The following is a 25,390-nucleotide window of genomic DNA, read 5'->3' on the forward strand; positions in this document are numbered from 1 at the left end:
TTTTTTTTATCGTTCAACCCACTGGTTGAGCAAAAAAAAAAAAAAATCGTATAATATATACGCCTAATACAAAGTCAAATTCAGGTAGTCAAACTGCCTGCAACAACATATGATTTTGACATAAACGCAGAGAAATTATAACTTTGATCTCAGTCTGGCTGAATTGTATCAGTCTAAGCCCTTGTACATACGATCGGAGATTCCGACAACCAAATCCGTCGGATTTTGTCCGAAACTGTTGCATACACACGGTCGGACGAAGTTGTCGGAAAATCCGATCGTTCAGAACGTGATGACGTTATTTCGTTACGACGGGACTATGTTCAGGCTAGTAGCCAATAGCTTTGATGTAGGAATTTGATCTGAGCATGCGTGGCACTTTGTCCGATCGGAATTCTCTACACATGATCGGAGTATGTCCGATCGGAGCATTTTGTCGGAAAATATTTCCGGCAAGTTGGAAAATTTGGTCCAACGGATATTCCGAGGGAAACAGTCCGATGCAGACCACACACAGTCGGAATATCCGATAAAACACTCCGATCGGAATCTCCGATCGTGTGTACAAGGGCTAATAGCTTGCTTCCTATGTTTCTATAATGAATTTAATCCACAGTCAAGTCACCATCAGCTGGCTCATATTCACCATATACTATGAAACAGTATTTAATTGAGACTTGCTTAGAGATTGTATAATCTCTGAGGATTGTTGATATATATACTGTATACATATATATTATTTTCCCAACAATACCATTGAGAGTCATCGAGGCTGTCTGGGGTTACATGAAGAGACAGAAGGATTTGAGCCAGCCTATATCCACAGAAGATCTGTGGTTAGTTCTACAAGACGTTTAGAACAACCTACCTGCCAAGTTCCTTCAAAAACGATAGGTGTGCCTAGAAGAATCGATGCTGTTTTGTAGGAAAAGGTGGTAATACCAAATAATTATTCGATTTGCATTTCTCCTCTCTTCATTTACTTTCTATTTTGTTAATTGATAAAAAATAAACTAATAACACTTCTATTTCTGAAACCATTCCTAATTATCAGCATTTTTTCATACCTGCCTAAAACTTTGCAGTGTACTGTGTATGGAAATATTGGGTAATATAAAGAAAAGCCCAGCCTCACATCATTGACCCAGATACTGGCATGTGATTTTTAATATAAGGAATTATTATTGAACATTTGTATGTTCTGTTCATAGTATAATTTATACTTAAATTACTCTTTGCATACCTTTTGTACTATACATACTTGTGCACTAAATACCTTCACTTCACTATCACTTACATGAAATCTTTATGTGACTTATGTTCCTATGGAAATGTTGGGACACCTTGATGAAGTCATCCTTTGCTGTTTTTTTTTTTTTTCAGAAAAGTAGCTAATATTACTTTAAATATACTTTCAGTGCACACTTACTATTTATTTGCTGCAGTACTCAAACCAGACCTTCACCTTCTTTATTGTCTTACCATATTTCCCCCCACTCCACAGAATAGGGGAGAAAATGCTGAAGGAGCTGAAGAGTTTATACAAATAATGATTGTTTATAGCAGAGGTCCCCAACACCATGCAGACTGGTAATCCTAACGCATATGTAATAAATGCTTGCATGATCTGTGTAAATACAAGGGGGGGTCTGTGATAGCATAAGCTCCATAATACAGCAGACGCCATATATCCCTCCTTTAGAGCCAAAGGATTACTTTTCAGCCTCGGGTGGTCCTGACTTCTGCTATAAATGATCATTATTTATGTGAACTATTGGGGCCCTGGTTCCTTCAGCATTTCCTCCCCTTTGCTGTGGATATACTGTGCTGGGCTTCCTCTCTTCCCTTTTTCTTTTTGGACTGCACTGATCTTTTTAAGCTATATTCGAACAAGACCACCTTGCCTTTCTCCTGAGGAAGCTAAACGTGAAATGCATAGAGATATGACCACACCATCATGCAAGTGTCCAACATTCTGTAACATAGACGTAGAGATCTAAATTTACAGATACAGCTGTTTGGGTGGGACATGGTAGGTGTTCTCAATATCTGTATGTCCTCTGTGTCCTGATCACATTCAAAGTGTTATCACTCAAACGTTTATATTCTTTGTATTTATTGATATACTATGATGAGAAATACAGTTTTGCTCATAAGTTTAAATACCCTGGCAGAATTTATTTCTTGGCCATATTTCAGAGAATATGAATAACGCAAAAAAAAAAATTTCACTCATGGTTGGTGTTTGGCTGAAGCCATTTATTATCAATCAACTGTGTTTACTCTTTTTAAATCATTATGACAACACAAACTACCAAAAGGACCCTGATAAATCTTTACATACCCTGGTGATTTTGGCCTGATAACATGCACACAAGTTGACACAAAGGGGTTTAAATGGCTATTTAAAGGTAACCATCCTCACCTGTGATCTGTTTGCTTGTAATTAGTGTGTGTGTATAAAAGGTCAATGAGTTTCTGGACTCCTGACAGACCCTTGCATCTTTCATCCAGCTCTGCACTGGCGTTTCTAGATTCTGAGCCACAGGGAAAGCAAAAGAATTGTCAAAGAACCTGCGGGAAAAGGTAGTTGAACTGTATAAAACAGGAAAGGGATATAAAAATATATCCAAGGAATTGAGAATGCCAATCAGCAGTATTCAAACTCTAATCAAGAAGTGGAAAATGAAGGGTTCTGTTAAAACCAAACCACGGTCAGATAGACCTACTAAAATTTCAGCCACAACTGCCTGGAAAATTGTTCGGAATGCAAAGAAAAACCCACAAAGAACTTCAGATGAAATACAGGACTCTATGAAAACATGTGGTGTGGCTGTTTCAAGATGCACAATAAGGGGACACTTGAAAAAAGATGGGCTGCATGGTCGAGTCGCCAGAAGAAAGCTAGTAAGAAATTACTACGCAAATGCCACTAAGTATCCCACTTATAATGCGCCAAACAGCACAGAGACAAGCCTCAAACCTTCTGGTGCAAAGTCATTTAGAGTGATGAGACCAAAATTGAGCTTTTTTTGCCACAACCATAAATGCTACATTTGGAGAGGAGTCAACAAGGCCTAAGATGAAAGGTACACCATTCCTACTGTGAAACACGGAGGTGAATCGCTGATGTTTTGGGGATGTGTGAGCTACAATGGCACAGGAAATGTGGTCAAAATTGGCAAGATGAATGCAGTATGTTATCAAAAAATACTGGAGGAACATTTGCACATGACTACAGTCGACCTGTCAGAATAAAGTGAAGGTTTCTGGAGTGGCCATCTCAATCTCCTGACCTCAATATCATTGAGCCACTCTGGGGAGATCTCAAACGTGCAGTTCATGCAAGACAGCCCAAGAATTTACAGGAACTGGAAGCTTTTTGCAAAGAGGAATGGGCAGCTTTACCATATATGAAGATAAAGAACCTCATCCACAAATACCACAAAAGACTTCAAGCTGTCATTGATGTTAAAGAGGGCAATATACTGTATTAAGAACTGGGGTATGCAAACTTTTGATCAGGGTAATTTGGCTAGTTTCTGTTTTCATTATAATTTAAAAAGAGTAAACACAGTTGATTGATAATAAATGTTTTCAGCCAAACACTAACCATGAGTGAAAGAAGAAAGCTTTTGCGTTATCATTCATATTCTCTGAAAAATTCTTCCAGTGTATGTAAACTTATGAGCACAACTGTATATGTAATACATTTAGTTTTAAGAGCCTCTTATATTTGTTACATTTCATAAGGGAAAGTTCCAGTAAAAATCCTTTTTTTTTTCTTATTTATGATTGTCTAGCAGGGATCTCCAAATGACGGCCCTCTAACTGTTGCAGAACTATACGTCCCATGAGGCTTTGTAAAACTCTGACATTCAGACATGACTAGGCATGATGGGAATTGAAGTTCCTGAACAACTGGAGGGCCATAGCTTGGAGACCTCAGGGAGGGATGTGGTGAACACAATATCCATCACCCTACTTGCATGCAATATGTTCCTCCACAGAAGTCTGCAGGGATTTTACAAACACACGTAGCAGAGCATCGCATTATTAAAATGAACCTCACCTGATCTAAAAACAGACTCGGATAGAACTGGTTGTACACTGGACATGTATGCAAAGCAAAAACCCCTGGAGCTCTGTCTGCACAAAAGATTCATCAGAAGGAAATACTGGCTGGTATATCAAAATAAAAGAAAACATCTGAAATACTGTCTGTAATCCAACAGCAAAGGGCAGTGTAATGTGAAAGAGTCTTAAGCACTCTGAGCTTGAGAAAAGGTTGAATTGTGATCTGTAACTTTGCTGTTATGGAAGACAAATATTTCACCCTTTTTGCCATGTTAGCAAAATTTGCATAGTTGCAACAAAAATGTACTACATAATTTTCTTCTGCTTAATAGTTTCACACTACACCACTCTGCAGGCATACAGTTGGTGGGTAAAATCCATATAGATTTCTTCAGGGTTGGCAACTAATTCTGGATGCCTGCAGGACTGCTCCCAGAATGAGGACCCAAAATTTTGCACATGAATATCTCTAAATCAGGGAAACAGGGACAACTGTATATTAATGTCACTCCCCTCAATCTAGTCTAGATGCTGTTAAAGCAGACTTTCAGTGAAAAATGGAAGGACGCTTTCCTTTCAGCCACCTACCACTCAATTAGCTGCAAAACACTTAAAGTGGAAGAAAAGCATAACACTAACTATTTTTAAATTCCAGGTGCTGTGACATCACCCATAGGCTCCCATTATCCCCACTTCTTCCTCTTCCCTGCAGCAGCCACTCACTACCCATGGTATGCAAGGTAGTTATGAGGAGGGGGGAGGAAATGTTTTTAAGATGTTACAACCAAAAGTCTAAAATACTGACCTTGGCCCTGGCTTCTTATATTTCCAGGAAACATGGGTGACTTCACTACACCTTACCATTGCCTTCTGAGATAGCTGGGCACTCAAATTTCCATAAGAATGCGCCTCATTCCATTGGAGGTTTGCATTCTTTCAGGATTTTTTTGAGTGCCCAGGACTCAAAAAAAAATCTGTTGGAAGACAGAATCTATGTGAGCATTTTATTTTTGTAACATCTTTATTTTTGAAGGGCTTTTTTATTATTATTATTATAATTTGTTTGGACAACATGGGGCTGGCATGAAAGTACCTTCCATTTGCATGTACCCAGAATTAATTTCCAAGTCTTTGAAACATACTACATAGATCCCTGAACTAAGGGAAATCAGAGGGAAGATTTGGGATCTACAAGACAGCCTAAAAATATTTCTAAACTGGAGGTGTTTAACAATGAAGTGAGCAAAATTTTACAAGCATACAACAGTAAATCTGTTAGCTGGCTACAAGAACTTTTGCTAGATATAATTTCTGTCAAATATGGTTTTATTAAGTGATAACTGGTTGGTGGCCACTTCTAAAGCCTCGCACACATGATGAGAAAATTGGATGACCGATCGTTCCACTTTCCATGAAAGTGCATATCATGATGTAGTACTAGTCGGAATGTTATATATTTGTATGAAAGGTCTCGGTCGACAAAGGCAAATATGACTAAGTGCTAGTGTAATAGAAGAGGAAGTGTAGGGTTGTTCTAACCTGCACCCTCAGTTTTTGTCTTCCGAAAAGTCGTAAATGGCTCGAAAGCACTATGCTAACAATCAGATAATTGGCCGATCATTCGCCGAACAAAATTTTTCTTCCAACTGTCTTATAGTGTGTATGGGCCTTTTTGGCGTGTTTGCTAAAGGAGCTTACAATGTTAATTGAAAACAAATGAAGACTGACTTAATTTATCCAATTATGGGAAAAGTAAATTCCTGTTCATCTGTATACGACTGGATTCATGAACTGAATCTTCGCTCTTCTTTTTTTTTTTAAAGCTAAAGTTTAGGTCAACTTGGACCATTGTAAACATGTATGTACCATACCTTTGGAATTCGTGGGAAAGCTGGAAATGATTGTAGTAGGTACAGCTACTACAGTGATCTCCGTTATTTTTAAAGCCCCGTGCTGAGTGGAACCAGCTTGGACCAATGTAAGTATGCACATACATACTGACATTGGTCCAAGCTGGGTCACTGTAACTATGTAAAAATTGCCATACTTAAATTTTAAGTAAAGTTTGTGAACATATTTAGTAAATCAGCCTCTTTATGTTTTGTTTTTCTGGTTCATGAAAGTCAAAAAAAAATTCCATTAAATTTGCGGAAATGGATTATGGTGAAATTCAGTCTTTACAGAGATCGTGTTTGCGATTGTAGGAATCAGTAATTTGGGCAAGTTCTGCTTGGTGCTCTGTCAAGAAAACATAATTATACACAGGGAAGGCAGGTTGGCAGCAGAAATCATTGTTCTGAAACCTTAAGTGCAGAGTATGACATAGGTAACTAAGCCATAGACATCAGGTTGTTTGCTTCATTCTACAATTATATTGGATATCAGTAAAGGAAGTAGGGTAAATACTAGTTTCAGCTCTTATATTAAGTGTTGTCCAACTGCAGAACCTTATGAAAGTTATAGCTTGGGATAGTGAAGAGCTAATAGGCACTTGATCTTATAAGAGCAAAGTTTTTTTGTGATAGGATTTTACTGAAAGTATTACATTGGTTTTATAAAGGAGTAGATCCTGCTGACATTTACTTTGCAAAGTATGAATCAATGAAAGTAAATGAGGTGTTCACGTTAAATACCCAATAATGTGTGAGGGAAATTTAAAACGCAGGCTTTTGCTTGAAAATTTGAAGTGTAACATAAGTTGTTGTATTTATTAAGTTCAATAAACATTCACTTTAGTAATTAGCATTCACTTTACAATGTTAAAATGATTGTAAACAATCACCTTTTAAAACAGGCCATTCAGTTTAAAATTGAAACAAAATGCAAAACATTTGTGTATAGATATAAAAAGATCATTATAAACCCCCCCCCCCCTTTTTATAAGCTATCACATTCCCTCTGTTCTCAGCTGCATAAAAGCTGGGGAGGAGAAGCAACGGTACACTGAGCTTCCCAGTGAATGGCCGTGCGGGGGGGGTGAGTCAGGATAAGTCTGATCATTGGAGGAGAGCAGGCTGAGTTCCCAGCACAGCTAGAGAACTGATCACGATGTGTTATCCTGCTTAGTGTGGTGAGTTTTTAACCACTTGCCAACCAGCCGCCAGAACGGGGATCTGCCAAGGGATGACACAGAGATCCCGTCTCTGCTATGCAGGAAGACAGATCTCTATGTTATTCCAGGCAGCCCATCCTCCACACAGTAAACACACCCAGGGAACACTTTTAACTCCTTGATCAGGGATCCTTGATCCTTTGACTCCCTGATGTTAACCCCTTCCCTGCCATTGCCATTAGTACAGTAGCAGTGCATATTTTTAGCACTGATCACTGTAATAATGTCACTGGTTCCCAAAAAAGTGTCAAAAATTTCAGTTAGGTGGCCAATCTGTCCACTGCAATGTTGCAGTCCCACCGCCATTACTTGTAAAAAAAAATAATAATAATTAAAATGCCATACATCTATCCCCTATTTTGTAGACACTATAACTTTTGCACAAACCAATCAATATACGCTTGTTTTTTTTTTGTTACCAAAAATATGTAGCAGAATACAAATTGGCCTAAATTCATGAAGAAATTAGATTTTTTTTAAATATTTTATAGCAGAAAAGATTTTTTTTTATTTATTTTGTTTATAGCGCAAAAAAATAAAAACTGCAGATGTGATCAAATACCACCAAAAAAAGCTCTATTTGTGGGGAAAAAAAGGATCAATTTTATTTGAGTACAGCGTTGCATGACTGCACAATTGTCATCTAAAGTAACGCAGTGACGTATGGCAAAAAAATGGCCTGGTCATTAAGGGGGTAATCCTTCTGGGGCTGAAGTGGTTAATAGGAAAGCAGAGGGACTGGCAGGAACACCAGGGATTTCACATAAAGGAAGCAATACAAAGAACATGATACTTTTTAATAGAAGTACATGGTACAACAGGCACCTATCAGGAATATGATATTCTGGGGTATCAAACCATTTAAGTCTGAATTTCCTATAGTAAATCAACTCCTACCCATACTGGTACCTTTTTATCTGTGTCCTAGTGAAAAGGAATGCTTATCATTATTGTATAGCTGTTCAAAGGCAGATGTCTACAGAAAATAACTGGTGGCAAAAGATCTCCTTGACCTAGACCTTTGTAATTCACCCAAGGTTTCAATGCAGCAAAAGTGCTATTAATAAATCGTTTCCTTTTCTGAGTGCTTTCCTTAAAAAAAAATGCAACCTAGGAGGCCAGAAATTGCTGTAATGCACCACTCTACTCTTTTTTTTTGTCATTACTTACGATACTTTTCATGTTAGAACTATGTACATTTTCATTGCTGACCAGTCCTTTTTAAAATGTTAGCTTCCATGCTGCCATGCTGATGTTTTGACTTCAATTCTTTCTGAATCAATTCTTTCGCCTTCCTCTGGATCAACTGTGGGTATAGGATTGGGTATGTGGGATTGTATGATATTTTTTATTTTATTATTATAATTTTTTTTTTTTTTTATGGTTGAACTAGATGGACTTGTGTCTTTTTTTCAACCTGACTAACTATGTAACTATGGATTCCTGAAATAAGGAAATCTGAAATATTTCTGTCAAAATATTTATTCCATGTCATAGTCAGTCCTAGTAAGGTTGAATAAAGACACAAGTCCATCCAGTTCAACCTGAGTGGGTGTGTGTCCACAATTATGTCATCTCAGGTGTTCTTTATTCCTTTTAACCCCAGCATTCAATGACATTCAAGCTTATCTGGGATTACTGAATCTGGTAGCACATGATATACGAAAGAGTGTAAAGTAAACCTTCAACTCCATGCAAAGTACACTTAAGGCTCCCTCCTCACTTTACCATTTTAGATGGGGAAGAAGCCTATTTAAATGAGAAGTCCTTACTGTAAGATCTTCTTTAAGTTAAAGCAGTCCTTCACCCAAAAATTAAAGATACCATCCTTCTCTTCCTCCCAAACCAATTGGGTAACGGGAGATTTTCTTTTTTTTTTCTTCTTTTTAGTGAGCGAGTACCTTTCTTTAGTGGTACTCACTTCCACTTGCTTATTCCTAGGCTAAGATGATGTGTACAGTACTTGCTGACTTTTGTACCGACTTTTAATTATCCCGAATGAGGTTTCTCTATAAACAACACAAGCTTCATAAAACAGGCTTATTCATACCACATATAATAAGAAGCTATGGAAGTGTGACTGTACTCAGAAAGGGTAAACTGAATAAGCTTCTTCCTTGGGGTCCATGGTCGTGTGTAGCATCACTGCTATAAGCAGGGAAGCAAGGGTAACCGTCACAGCCCCTAAGCATCCACCTATAGAAATAAAATAGTAATGTCAGCTACCATATCATTTTGATGCCGTTAAATTGCTGGTAACAAGTAAAATCCTTAACAGTGAACTTCTAATAATTTCAGCAAACACGGAGACTGCACATTTCTTATATAGGTCAGTGACCAAGTAGTGAAGAAAGAATATAGATGGCACTCCCAACTGTATCGTTTTGTCAGATTACCTCTGATGGAAAACGGCATCACTAGTTTCAAATATTAGCACACATTTTATTTTACTACACTCTTCTACATATGCATGTGATGCTTTTTATATATAAAATATCATTTTCACTGGATATTCGTTTTCTCTACTCTAGTTTTACTCTGTTGAAATCTCATATTTTTTTTAACTCTAGAAAAGCAAAAGCAATTCCCTGTTGTGTGGTCAAGTGCAGCAATGAGTATAAACAGCAGGTATATACGTAGTCGCTATGTTCTACATTAAGCTTTCAACCTGCTGAGATAAAAAATATAATAGATAATAATATTGTTAATGGATTTTTAAAATGCTTGATAATGCAGGCATCCTCTTCTTATATATCTTACTAATTTAATTGCTAAGCATGCTGTACTCTCGTACAGTAAATAGACCCGCATTTCTGCATGCATTTGATTTCTTTTCCATTTGCTGAAAACCTTTGTATTTATTTTAACAGCGGGCAAAAATTGTGGTTTATTTCATTTTAAAAGGTTTGATCTACTTTCTCCCTGCCAAAGCAAAAGTCTGCTATACACATGCAGAGATTATAGCATGATAAAATCATTACCAGTGGTATCACAATCTTCCTATTTAGAGAGCACTAAAGATCATATCAGCAGACCATGGGATATTAGCCGCACTAGACAGTCAAGTAAGTTGGAGAGTTTAGTCCTATTTTCTATTTATATCTGCTGGTAAGGGAGTGATAACTTAAGCTGCCCATATATGGATCAAAATTAGGATGGTTCCACAGTAACTAGCTGGGATTCGATCCATCGTTGGGCAGGCTGATTGTACCTAAGTTCACCCATCAATCAACTTGGGTACAACCAGCCTGCCATATTTAGTACATGTTATTACTGGCAGCGGTTATAGGCACTAGCGGTAATCATTGTGTTCTGCTGTCTGGGAAGGCTTCCTGCGCTGCACCCTCTCTTAGGTTTTCATTGCCATCTGTGTCTCCTCTATATCACTATATGTGTCCTGGTGACCCCTATCACTGAGAGGAAGTGAGGGGAAATCCAAACTTTTAGTGCCTATTCACACTTGCCAGTTTTGATGAAGCAAAACTTTTGCATTTTCCTGCATGAAAATGAATGTCCAGTAGAAATCCCCAAAAATTGTTCAATGTCTCTTCTGAAATAAAATAAACCTACCTGCCTTCCTTTGTGGTGGAAGGCATGCAAGGACCTTAGCCTAGTGAAAGAGTGGTAAGTAATGCTGACTTTAGTTTCCAATTATAATGGGAAATCCATTCATTTTAGATTTCATAGATACAGTGTACTAGTGTCCATTAAAAAGCAATGCCCTTGCAGAATTGCCAACGTTTTCATTTCTGTCCTCTAATAAGTGGGGCATTTCTATGTGCATACAAACACATGGAGGACAGTCATATTAAATATTGCTCCTAAATTTTATGGATATTTATAATGCAGTCTAGAAAAGGAATAATAGCATGAATGGCTGGCACCAGATTTACTAATGTATTTGTTTTCTATACTGGGCTGAATAGGGACACTTCTATGTGCATACAAACACATGGACGAAAGCCATATTAAATATTACACCTACATTTTATGGATATTTATAATGCAGTTTAGAAAAGGAATACTAGCATAAATAGCTGGCACCACATTTACTAATGTATTTTTTTTTCTATATGGGGCCGAATAATGAGCAGGACTGTATTTTTGTCATGAACCTGGTCAAGGCCAAGTTGATGAGAGGGCTTCCCTTACACCGCTTGTCACGTTTCCCTTGGAGTTGAGAAAAGGGTGTAACAGGGCACAGAATGACACAGGTGTCTGTAGGAGATCTGGACCAGTAAACACTGTAGTAGGTGCAAAACGAAAGACCTGTGTAGCAGACAAACTGGCAGACAACTAGGCAGCAGAGGTACAGACGCAGGAGCCAGGAGGGGAATCAGAGCCAGACCAAGGTTGGTATCAGGTGAGCAGAGAAGGTACTGGAACAGCAAGCAGGAGACAAGGTTGGGTCACAAGCTGGAGTCAGCAACAGGATTTCAGGAGTAAGCTGAGTCAAACAAGTCGGATCAGATCAAAGGCAGTAGGAGCTGATGACCACTCAGCAATGTTCTTGAGCATTGCAAAGCTAGTTCACCTTTGGAACATGTTACATGTTCCATTTGTATTTAGGGTGGCTCATGTAACATGTTACAGCTCCTGCATCCTCCCACCCCCAATCCCCCCCCCTCTCCATGTGACAGCGGGGGCAGGGGATCCTTTCGTCAAACTGGCTGTGACAATTTTAAAACAGTGCTGCCATTCGGGGCTCTGCGCACGCGACCGAGTCATTTATTTACAGAGTTGTGCGAAGGAAAGAACTACAAGTACCGGCCACTATGGCTGAAGGCTTGTAGTGCTCAACAAACTAGGAGGGCGCCAGCGAGTTCATTCGTTCTTCCTGCAATTCAGTAACTGCCTGCCCATATTGGAGAATCTACAGGATCCTGGCATTGCAGTGCTTTACAGGCTCCAGTGTAAAAAAATAAAATAATAAATGCACTTTTTTTTACCTGTGAAAAGATGTGCATTTATGTTATTTTTTTTATAAAAGGTGAAGCTATCCTTTAATTCTTGCAATAAATCAAGAAAATCAACCCAGTAGTATATGAATCTGCTTTTACTAAACAAGAATAATAAGCACACAAACTACTTAACTTTATAGGAAAACAATACTAGCTAGCTGCTGCTATAACCCTGGTATTTAGCGTCAAGGTACCGACATACGGGTACATCGATTTGCGTGAAGTGGTTAATGACCATTCTAGATCATATGCTATTGTCCACTATCATACTCAGGTGTTGGCTGTCGGGATTTCTCCATAAAGGGGTGTGAGGTGACCAGGAGTTGGGTGAGTGGGACCATTTAATGACTGTGGTCCAGTAGAAATGTTCATGGGAAGATTAATCTGCAGGGAAAATTAGTAAGCTTTGTACTGGATGTTTTAGATCTTGTGGAGAGCCCAGGACTTCCACCTCTAGATCTGCCACTGGGTTACCAGCAGGTAGGGTAAAGCACTAACTAATAATGACCATAAGAGAGGCCAAGTAGTAATACGGGATATTAGGCTCTGTTCATTTCTAGCCATTTTTGGGTGTTTTTCTGCTCTAAGTCTCAGCTCTTAAAATGCCCAACAAGACAAATCCAATTCATTTTTTTGTTCACATCTGAGCATTCTGTCACCAAACGCAAAACAACTGTCACTCAGAAAAGTACATGAGCTTCTTTTTTTGGCAGATTGCATTGCTTTTACATTGGTGACTTGTCAACTTCAAAACGCTGCAAAAACACCCAAAAAGTGCCTGTAAAATAGCAACACCTAGATGTGAACGGAGCCTTATGTAGTGCTAAGTCTGCACCAGTAGTTAGAAGTTGTAAGGCAACACATGCTATTCTAGGAGACCTACCTGCCCATTTAAAGGCTGATAATGTTTTAAAAATTTGCTGATGAATCCAGACTAGAGATTATCTATATCAGTAAAATTTTGGTAGGAAGACAATTTTGGTGTTACAACCACTGATAGAGGAAAAGGAACATGGATTCAATATTTAGGCTGTCTTACAAAGGGAAGAAAAACGTGGCTGGGACTTTATAGGCACATAGACATATAATAAATGCTTACATCTTAAAATCACACAAATTGTTTATTGTAGAAACATTAAAAATATCATGGCTGATCCGGACACAATTTTTTTCCAGTCCCTATGAACATTGCTTACAAAAATTATATACCACTATGTCTTCCACATGGAAAAAAATGGTTTTCTGTGTTCAAAATAGTTTCATATTTATAAGAAAACTCAAAAATAAGGCTTTTTACAGGTGTTTTTTTATTTTATTATTAATTAATGCAATGGATAAAGATTACCATGATCATAAAACCTTTTAGTATTGCTTACACAGTCACTGGTCTAACTAATTACTGTGATTACTGCAACCACAGAATAATCAATAATGAAGCCATAACAGTCACAGTTAATTATTTCCCTTACTCTGTGCATAGCTTTTCTGTGAACGTAGGAAAAATCCACTTGAATTGTGTAGATGGACAGTGTAGAAACAAGAAGGCTGTTGTGAAGCCATGAAGCCTAAAGAGTGATTGAACATACATTTATTTTACACAGCTGTGTGTGTATACTATGTGTGTGTGTGTATATATATATATATATATATATATATATATATATATATATTTATATATATATATATATATATATATATATATATATATATAATCTCCAGTATGGAGGCCTGAATTTATGGATTTATGGGAGAAGCCCAGAGGGTTTTTTAATGCAGCCCACTGCCCATGCTCTTTGTCGGCTCCAGTGCGCGATACTACATGTCACTGGGCCGACTATTCCCAGCTCACCACACATTTGTGAGTCTTTGCATTCGAGCTCAAGTTCATTGCAGCTTCTCTGTTCGTGGTCTTCGTCGGCGGTTCCAGCTCACTGTCGCAGGTAGTATTCAAATCTTTTCGTATCATGTGCAATCTTGCAATTCGTTATGCTTCCTATCCTGCATCCCTTTCGTAAAAACCTGCCTCCGAGTTGTTGTCGGTCATGTCCCAACACAGGGGTAGTGCATTCCTAAGTTCCTTCTGCCAAACGCAATTCATTTGTAGAACCGAGCTGCTGTGGGACGTTGTCCAATATCACTTGACATAGGCTTCACTGGTTATAAGATTTACTGTCCATGGGGTTGCCGTCTCATCCATTTGGAGATGAGCATGTATTGTTTGTAAGGTTTCTGTGGCTGATTGAGGTGGAAATTAGACCCACCTGGTGCCTTGTCTGCACTTTGATTAGCTTCGTGGACTGGGTGGTTGGTTGGTCCTCCTTAAGACCGATTCGTATCAGATTCATTTCATACATTTTACAACTGATTCGTTTCGGATACATTGCATACTTTCTACCGTAGCCATCCCTTGTATCCCCCATGCCGTGTGTTTTAGTTCCCGCAGCGGAACATGCGAATCATTTGTACACAATTCTTCTCTCATTTAATAAGTAAAGTAAATGGGGTGAGTGGCACTACCTGTGAGTGGGACCAAAAGTGAGTTCCTGACCAATAGTAACCGTATTATACAACAGTGCTAAAATAATCAGATAATGTATAAGTGATCAAATAATATCCACATGTATGTGCATCAATAATTATAACGTGCAAAAAACCATCAATAATGGCAATCTTATATGGAAAATGTGCAAACCAGTAAATGTGATAGTTGCTAAATGTCCAGAAAAAAATAAATAATAACTCCTGTGAGTGACACCATAAATACCACAAAAATCATATAAACCTTAGAAAATATCAGTCCATCAGGTGATCCCGAATGTACACCCAAAAATCTGTGTTAAGTGTACAAACCAAACTAAATGGTAAGTGCACCAACCACAAAGAGTGTAATGTGTATACCACCCAAAAATTAATAAAAACTAAAAAGTTGCACAAAAAACATAAAAAATAAGTCCCAAAAAAAACAATATGAGTGTTGTCAAAAGTGGAAAAGCTCCAAAATTAAGTGTTCAGTAAATAGGTGACTCTCGTGCTCCCCCTCAAGGGTCTCCACTCACCAGCTCCTGTTGCCCCTGAAGGGGTGAAAGGCAATATGTGGGTAAACATGGATGGACTTTCTTGGTGACTTAATCAGCGATTCACCGGTATCCCCTCTTACTGGCTGCTCCAGCAGACCGAGATGTCCACACTGATCTCCTATTTTGCACTGCCTCAGTCACAGTACTTAGGAAAAGATTCAGGGTTGAGTCCTAAATTTCCTGGTTGGCACATCCCCCGCCAACTTTTGGTCCCACTCACAGGTAGCACCACTCACCCCATTTACTTTACTTATTAACTTTATAGCCTCTCACAGTGGAGGCTGCACACCTGGTTACTCCTAAGCGTGGAGCACTCTTTATTTCTTCTCTCATTTATTTACCAAACCAAAGTTATGTTCTGTGCAACATGCACAGCGCCACACCACACTCTTCAGATGTATTGCACACCCGCTCCAGTCCAAAGTTGCACGGTCACCAGTAGGATTCTTTACCGTGTTTTGTCATGTCAAATTTCATGGCCACCCACGGTGTCGCCCGTTCCATGTGTTTGGTTCCCATACTCGAACTTACAAATCATTTGTATGCACTTCTCGTGTTCTATTTTCTACACCAAACCTTGTTGTTTTGCTTCGTGCATGGCATCATGCTATTACACCTTCCCAATATGTTGCAGCCACAGTCCGCCGCAAACTCACTTACATGGCCCACTGTCGCAAGTAAGATTTGTTACCACATTCTTTATGTCCTATCAATTCTTATTATACGTTGTCTCCCATATCCTTCATTAGTTCCTCCTACGGAACTTATGAATCAAACGGACATTGTCCTTATCCCTTATACTGCTCGCTTAAGGGTACAGTAAGCCAGGTGTTTCTGTCCTTTTCTCAGTAATTCAATTCTCATTCATTGAGACCCTTGGAGCCATGCAAAACCATCTCAGCAGCCTGTCACTCTTGTTGAGACTGTTGCATAATGCAATATCGTCCCAGCTACTCCTCCCTCTTTAAAAAAAAGAAAAACCCTTTGCCAATACGCAACCTCGGCCCAGCAAGCTGACTCCATGTGGCAGTTGCAATCCTTTCTAGGGATGCTGAACTTCACGATTATTCCTAAAGGATGGTCCTTTATATCAAAGCATTTAGTATTTCTTACTCCAGTGCAAGATTCAGACCACATTCTCAAACTAGACCAAGCAGCAGTAGCAGACTTGGCTATGTGGGACAAGTTCCCCACCAGCTAGAATGGCATTTTAATGTTCATCTCGGCAGTGTCAGCCGAGCCACCACGGTGGTCACTGATGCTGCAGCCTCCACGGGCTCCGCGGCCATTTTTCGACCACCATTGGTTTGCCTTGGCCCCTAGAAATTCTCTTTAAATTTCTGCATTCACCCAGTTTTCATCACTCTTCGAGCTGTGTCCCATCATGGCAGCTGTCCAGGTTTGGAGCCACACTTGGACAGAAAAGATGGTGCTCTTCACCACGGACAATCAGGCCACGGCCAACATTATCTATAAAGCAGGAGCCTGGAGCCGACCCAACAATTACTCCTGTCTCACCTTGGTTGTTGCTGACGACAACTGAAGCTGCACCTCACCAACGCAACCCAGCTCATTAACCACTCCTTGGCCCCCAACACACTGAAGGCCTATCGCACTGCTTTGAACACTTATCGCAGGTTTTTGGCCTCTTGCTCCAGAGCAGCGATAGGCCACGTTAGACACGTCCTAGCCTTCATATGGTATTGTCACATGCAACTGGTTGTTTCTCGCAATACTATCAGGCTATACCTAGCTAGCGTCCAGCATTTCCTGTTCTTACAGGACCCCACTAAACTGTCAGTATTCTCAACCCATGTAGTCAAGTCCCTCCTACAGGGCATACAGAAGCACCAACTCTTAGTCAGTGGCAAACGCCTACCTATCACGACTGCCCTCTTCAGGGACATGTCTAAAATCCTTACTCGTTCTCTGTTTTGGGGCTTTGCCCAGCCTAGTCATCCAGGCGGCTATTTACCAGACTTTCTACGGTTTCCTATGACCTAGTGAATTTACGGTCAATGGCTCGGGCAATCAGACACTGCTCAGACACCACCTGACTCGCTCTCCGAACCATTACACCCTTCAACTCACAGTCTGCAAAATGCAACAAATCAGCCCCGGGGTTTACATCAACCTGTTTCAGATTAACAATGGCTGGTGCCCACTGACAGTGCTTGACCCAGCCAATCTTATGGTAGCTCGTTGCTACCCTTTCTAATCAGCCCCCTGAGTGGCAGCCAGTTTATCAAGCATGTCAGGATCCTTCTAAGCAACTTGGGCTTCAACCCCAGTCAGTTCCCTGGACATTTCTTTTGGATTGGAGCAGTCTCAGCTGCCTCCCAACAGGGAGTACCTTACCACGTAATCAAGAAACTAGTGCCTTTTCTTGGCACACTGACCAGACCACCAAGGCACACTTCAGGTCTATTTATGATGCAAGTCTTGTCACATGTTTATGTGATCCACATCTCTCTCGGTCATAGGGCCACGATGATAAATAAGAAGGCCAGTATGGTGGCCTGAATTTATAGGAGGAGCCCGGAGGGTATTTAAGCAGTCCACCCATGTTCTTTGTCGGTTCCAGTGCATGATGCCCTTCCCTTTTTCAGGGCACTTCTGAGCACATCCTCCTTCATAAACTACCCATTACTTACCTTGGGTATGCCCCCTTTTCATGGTATACCGACCAGACCACAAACTTCAGGTCTATTTATGTTGTAAGTCTTGTTGCGTGTTTATGTGACATCTCTCTCTGTCATTTTACATAATCATTAAACTGAACAATTTAAAAGGATAAAAGATAAAGTAGGGAGAACTAAATGCAACTGCGAAATTTTGAAAGTAGAATGAAAATTACCACCTGTTATTTGATTAAATAGATTACCTGAGCATAAAGGTTTAAATTCATGCAATATCCCTATACAGTATGTAGTGGCTGCATTCTTCTTTTCTTTTTTTCCTTTATTTGTACCTAATGATCTAGGCCAGTAATACACCTTCTGTATTAGGGTGGCTACACTCACTACTCCACTGTATTTTGAAGGAACAACATAGCCACCCTTGGACAGCATCATTATCAACCACTAGACTTTACATATTGGGATAACATTTTTAACTATATGACTAAAATCTGACCATTGTAAGCACCCCGTCAGGTAAAATGGTTTGTCTAAATCCTCTAACTGGAGCTTTAGCTTTGTCTGTTAAAGGAAGTAGAAAAATAACAGATTTACAGTCAGGAGCAACAGGTAATAAAACCAAAATAACAAACATTAGCAAAAATATTCATAGTCGAATTGCATGAAAACAGAATTACTAAAACAGCGCTACATATGATATTGTTCCAATATCACAATATGTGGTCTTCACACAGTGCAGTTTACCCCTAAAGGGCGTGGCCAACATGACAGCTCTGCAGTGACACTCTGCGCTCCACCGCCCTTCAGTGTCTAAACTGGCAGTGACTGCAGCTTCTGAAAGGAGACTTGTGTTCCATCTTAGGTCGGCTGAGTATAGCAAGAGCGCCCTCTGCGTTTTGCACTTTTATGCTTGTACTCAGTTTTACTCAGGGGTCCTGTTATGCATGGGGGGATTCTCTTGCTTTTTATGACATTACTGTGGAACCTCTGCATCTCTGGATACTTGTGAGTGATGATGATGAGAAAATAGGACGTTAGCTCCTGGCATCTGGTTGTCTTGAATGCTTATATACTTAGAGGAGTCTGGTGAGTTTGACCCCCTGGGGGAGTGTGCAGCATGCAGTGGATTGTCTTTACATCTCGATGATAGGTGCACTTTCTGAATGTTTTGGAGTCTACACTCAGAACCATCTCTCCTCTAAATTGAACTGTCTTACTACATCACTTACACCATCATTTATAAACTGCATTGTGTGGGGAAGACCACATATTGTGATATTGGAACAATATCATATGTAGCGCTGTTTTAGTAATTCGGTTTTCAGCAATTCGATTTTTAAACAGCTGATTAATCTTTTTAAATATTCCGTTATTTTTTAAGATTTTCCTGTTTTCTCTGCTACTTGCTTGTTTGAGGACTGAACTGGCGCTGAGTGGGTGTTTTGTTTAGGCCTTTGAGTACACCTTTGTTTTTAGGTAATGAAACCAGTTGCAGAGGAGTCCATTGTTCTATTTGTTAATGCTTTTAACAGACTACATCATGTGTGTTATTTTCATATTTGCCGATAGTTTTAGTAAGGTTTTATCAGGTGTACAAAACCTGTTAACTTGTAATCTCCCAAATGTACAGTATGTTAATCTACACTGCATCTAACAATGGTTTGCAGTTCTTGTTTCCCAATATCTTACATACCCTGGGCACTGGAATTTCCGGTCAGGCTGCCTCTGAGTATATTCACTGGCTCTACAACATAGTGTAAGATAGCTGTACTCATGGGCTGTCCAACAGAGTTTGAGATAGGTGTTATGATGGCTCTCCAACAGAGTACATGGGATAGACAGTACATATATAATTCCTGTAAGGGGGAGAGTGAACGGTTCCAAATCCACAACTCAAATGCTGGTAAATGAGGCAAGTAACAACACACAGAGACAACTCAAGTCCACTCTCATTGGCAGCTAACCACCAGCTACTTTATCTGCACTACTAGGGACTAACAGAGCTCAAAAGAGACCTCAAAGTATTTGACTCTCATCAACCTTCCTTTATTAATTGTCTTTATTTATTTTTATAAATGACCCTTTTGTTAGCCTATGCAGGGCAAAGGAAAGAGGGCATGTAACTTCTCCACCTTCCTCAGAAGCATATACTCACTTTGTTTCATTCCTACGCCACTCCATTCCACCAGCAGCAGCAAAGGGAAATACTCAACACTTGTGGATATGAGTGAGCACATTTTGTAAAGTTGTTTTGGGTCAGCAGTGGGGCTTTACATGTCTTGTAAATGTATTCAACAAAAACCTCTATTTTTTTTTCTAAATGTTGGGATCATTTTAGTTTGAGTTTTCTGTGTTCATTAGCTAGATCAAGTGCGGAGAGAATTTTGTAATATATGCAGCATACAAGCAAACAATTTTGCTTTACAAATAGATATTTTATACCAGATGAACGAATGACAATGGATGCACAGAGCCCTATGGGTTTTTAAAAGGGCTGTTAATGCAGGTGCTAAATTCTTACAGTCACTCTGTCTGCGATTTTAAACTATGCCTGGATCTTACTAATAGAGAGAATGGGAAGTAATTACTGCACTGACTCATTTGCATCTGTAAATTTCAACATCAGCAACTGAGACTCTGGCTTTTCAGCAAAGGATAGTCTTGAAATACGCAAAGTCCTTCCCGGTTAAAAAGGAGAACACACAATATCCATACATGATATTCTCAGGATTTTATTATGATAAAGTCAAGAAGTTAGTGCAGATGGGTCACAAAGTTGATTTTGCACTGATGCTATTTTTATTTTTTAATATTAAAATATGTAGCTGATGTAAAGTATCTTTGATAACCTGGAACCCATTATTATTTAATAAAAAGTGTGTTAACATCTTGAATGTTTGGTGATATTCTTCTTTTATGATTCCCAACTATTAAGTCATTTTGAACATTTGTGATTCAATAGCACATTGTAATTTCTCCATAGTTAATGTTTAATGCCAGAATGACATACCCTAAAATGTATTTTCAGATTTAGATCTAATCAGACTTGAAATTGAGTGATTAGAGAAATAAATGAGAGAACAAACTACTCATGCTGCCTGTATCCTCCCACAGGATGATGTCCTTGGTGCCTGCTACAGAGGATGCAGACTTTTCTCCATCTGTCACTTTGTGGATGTCATTGCTGATCTTAACACAACAAGAGCTGAATGCGAGTCAGGTAATCATAGACATAATAAGATAATACATGCTGTTTTAACGGGTATATTAAGTTATAAAAGTAGATTGTGGTTTAGCATGTAAAACACTCTACATCAGCCTTTTCATTTTGGGTAATGTTAAAGGGTTCTATTTCCTGTTTATTTATTGTTTTAAATATAATACAATACATTGTTTTATATATGGGTATGAGTGCTTGGTAGCACAGTAGCTCAGTAGTGGACAATCTGCTTTAATTTAAACTTGCAACACCTTGAAACATGATTAACAATGCCTAATATCATCTGTAGTGATCAGTCACACGTAGAGATTATTATTGTTATTATATAGGATTTATATAGCGCCAACACTTTACAATATAAAAGGGACACAATACAGTTATAATACAATAAAATACAAGAGTATTAGGAGGGCCCTGCTCACAAGAGCTTACAATCTAATAGGGTGGGGCAGGTGGTACAAAAGGTTGTAAATGTGGGGAATGAGCTGATGGAAGTGGTAAAATTAGTTGAAGTGATAGGCTTCCCTGAAGAGATGAGATTTCAGGGACCACCTGAAGGTAGCGTAGGGGATAACCGAAGAGGTTGAGGTAGTGAGTTCCAGAGGATGGGAGAGGCTCTGGAGATGAGCATGGGAGGAGGATCACAGATATATAATATAACATAAAGTTATACATGTATACTTCTTTAGGTGCTATTCAAAAAGCCCAGGAGAACATGATAGCAAGCAGAAATACCAATGTTGAACAATATCATACATCTAATTGTAATCTCTTCCCAAGTTGGAAAGGTTAGAAATAACTGTAAAAGAAGCCAGTAGTAACCAGGAATGCAGTCAGTTGAACATCCTATGTATAACAGAAGACTATTTAAACATTTTGGATAAACATTTTCATAATTTGAGATGAGCTTTTGGTTCAATTTGAGCATGTGTTTTGCTGGTGATTTAGAAGGGTCAATCACAGGGTTTTTCATATGTAAGAACCCCCCTCCTATAAAAGTCAGGGTTTCCAGCAGCCTTATGTTACTGCCTGCAGGAGGAGACATGGCGTAATTAGGACAGATCACAGAGTGCCTGCAGGGAGAACTAGTTGCTGCTGCTTCTGATTGCTGATAAAATCTCTGAAAACATCCATATTTACATTGAGTCACATACTCACTGCATGCTGGACAGAGCTAAAGCAGATCAGGCTAGATCACAGAGGGGTTGATTTACTAAAACTGGAGAGTGCAAATTCTGGTGCAGCTGTGCAGAGTAGTCAATCCACTTCTGACTTAAGATTGTTCAATGAAGCTTTGGCAATAAAACCTGGAAGCCGATTGGTTTCTATGCACAGCTGCACCAGATTTTGCACTCTCCAGGTTTAGTAAATCAACCCCAGAGTGTTTTCAGGGACAGATAGTAGCTGCTGTTGAAAAGGGCTATATTAGCAGTAAGTTACACTCACACTCACTATATGTTGGTATAAGGCAAGGCTGCTCAACCTTTAGAACAGCATGGGTCAATTAAGTGTAGCGGCTGGCTCCTGAAGAGCATGCACTATGTTTTTCAAAGTTAAAAGCTTTACCCAAACTACAGTTTGGTTTGGGCCTATTTGACTAAATTTGGCTCTGTGTCAGTCTGACTGGACTGTGGGATGTTCAGCCTGGCCACAGGAGGCACTGTCTCTGGTGGCAGGCGTGGAACTATGGTCTGGTTAGGCGCTTGAATTATTCCCTCTCAGAGTCAGGTCAGTGGGAGTGGCCCTCCCACTGTGCCCTCTGGGAAAGGGTATTTAAGACACGGATGTCACGTGGTTCTGGGTTCCGGTCCAGTTTGCTGTGCTGAGTATATGGTCCTGGTCCTCCTGACCAGCCCTCAGAAAGGCTATGGCCTGGGGTGCAGTTCCACCCAAATTTGATGTTTCGGGGCTAGCCCAGGGCAAGGGAACTGAGGAAGGACTCTGAGGTGGATGGGTGCTGTCTCCGGTCCGGGAGAGACCCAGAATACTTCGAGCAATCCAGGGGAGAACCCTTTCGAAGAATACCATGCATGAGGTTGGTTTCTTAACAAGAGCCTGTAAGGGCTGAAGTAACCAAGAGAATCCGGTCTTGGGGATATCGCCAAGTGGGTTGAAAGATCCAGGTATCCTACAAGTGTTCTACAGCTTAGTTTCCCTACGTGTTCTGCTACAATGTCAGTGATAAAGACTTTGTTCCTGAGTAGGCACCTTGTTGGCTGCTAGGCCTTGTGAGAGAAGGACTGTCCAACCTGAGTGCTCATCCAGCTGCGAATGGCTATTCTCTGGATGCAGTCAAAGTAAGCAAGTTCCTCAACATTTATAGACTTTGACATTGAGAGTACCTGAGCTTTCCTTTCCAACCCTCTGATCCCAAGTTAAAAGACTGTTCAATGGTTGACATTTGCAAATAAAATCCATTTAACTGGATCTATTGTCAGTTTCAAGTTACTGGGTCATCTTCCCACGGGATATCCCCTAGACGTGTCACAAGGAGAACGGAAGGTAACGGTAAGCCCAAAAATAACCAGCAGCTCCTTCGGGGGTAAGTGCTACATAAGTGATTTGATAATTGACGTAAGCCAGAATAAAATGGTTCAGAATTTTGATTTTTTTTTTTTTTTGAATAGCATATTGAAGATTTTAAACAACAATCATAATCATCATTTTCCGTGGGACCAAGCCCCATTGGATGTTTACCCACTGTTTACGCACAAAAATTAAAATTTTTTTTTAAATTAACCTGATCACCAATAATCCCACCCTCACATTCAGGTGTGATCAGACAAAAAAGCTCTGAAACAGTGTTTCAACCTTCACTTTATCAAGGTCTTTGTAGCCATACCTTTGAGGTTGTGGGACACATCAGATGTTTCCGCAAGCCATGGGTTGAGCATGCCTGGTGTAAGGGATACAAAATGCAGGCATCCAGCAGTGGCGGGGATGACCAGATCAGTGGGCTACACTTCAAGAAACTGAAAAAAGGCTGGATATGATTAAAAATTAAAGTTTATTAATGTACAAAACACCCAATCAACACCAATAGACCATAAGCAAGGCAAAAGTTATAAAATAAACATGACAATGAAACAAAAGCAAGCCACCAACCTAACTGTAATACACTATACAGTATACAAATGGAGGGAAAGTTGACATAGACAGACAGGGCCTAAAAAGGGCTGGGACTGGGAGTAATGGGAGCAGAGATGGGGTAACAGGATACATGGTACTTGATGCAAGGTACAATATAAGACAGGGGTCAGGATGCAGGATAATCAGCAAGCAGGTGTGTGGCTAACAGGCAAAACCATGAAGCACTGATAAAAATCAAGTAGCCAGCATCAGGTGGAGACTATTACTGTGATCTGCTGGCTGCTGGGAGACACCAGCTGGTGGCCACAGCTACTGTGCCCTTCAGCTCCAGGCAGCATGGTGCTACCAGCAGTTGATCCAGGTCCTGACAGTTGGCTAGAACCTGGAGCAGATAGAGATAGATCATCAATGTTGGATTTATAAGGGGATAAAAAGGGGCAACTGCTCCAGATCCCCTTCTGCTTGAGGGAGCCACAGCTTTCCTTTATTTAAAAAAAATATATAAAATGTATTTTATTAAATAAGTGTGTGTGGGTGTCAGGATATGGAACAGTAAGACCCCTTTCACACTGGGGCGCTTTGTAGGCGCTACAGCGCTAAAAATAGCACCTGCAAAGTTCCCTGAAAGAGCCACTGCTGTGTCTCCAGTGTGAAAGCAACCACACTGGAGCACTTTGCAGTGGTTTTAACCCTTTCTAGACCACTAGCGGGGGTAAAATCGCCCTGCTATCGGCCAAATAGTGCCACGAAGTAAAGCACCGCTAAAAATAGCGCAGTTTTACTGCCGACTTAGCCCCCGCCCCAGTGTGAAAGGGGTCTTAAGCCTGACTACAGAGGCAAGCAAAGGGATGAAGGCTTCTGACAGATGTTTCAACTTCTCATATATTTTTACAATTCAGGATGTTTGTTTTAACATGACTGATATATTAAAAGTAACTTGGAGCAGCCAACTTCCACCCCACTGCTGAGCCTTTTCAAAGACACAGGGTAAGATTTGACAGGATGACTGTTTGGGGAGTAGCAACCAAAGACTTCCCTCTTGTACAGCTGCAGTCCAAGACCCAAGATCTCCAGCAGGGGTTGTAAAGGATTAGTTTAATATACCCCGTTCAACATGAAGATGAAGTTCATGAAAGGGATGGGACCAGGTTTCTGTTAGGCTCTATTTGTCGCTTTAGAAGCTTATTTGCCTTGCTTACGGTTTATTATCTAAT

General features: G+C 39.9%; 1 protein-coding gene across 1 annotated transcript in view; it reads left to right on the forward strand.

The window, feature by feature from the left end:
- The window catches only part of TMEM59L (transmembrane protein 59 like), a 101,462-nt gene that overhangs the window by 8,656 nt on the left and 67,416 nt on the right, over window positions 1-25,390 (forward strand). The window contains exon 2 of the mRNA XM_077475935.1: window positions 20,981-21,086. Coding sequence (XP_077332061.1) covers window positions 20,981-21,086 — 106 coding nt within the window. The remainder of the gene's footprint in view (window positions 1-20,980; window positions 21,087-25,390) is intronic.

The sequence above is a fragment of the Lithobates pipiens genome, unplaced genomic scaffold (assembly GCF_037356315.1).
Source record: "Lithobates pipiens isolate NorthernLeopardFrog02 unplaced genomic scaffold, aLitPip1_a1.2 Scaffold_13, whole genome shotgun sequence".
Classification (NCBI taxonomy): Eukaryota; Metazoa; Chordata; class Amphibia; order Anura; family Ranidae; genus Lithobates; species Lithobates pipiens.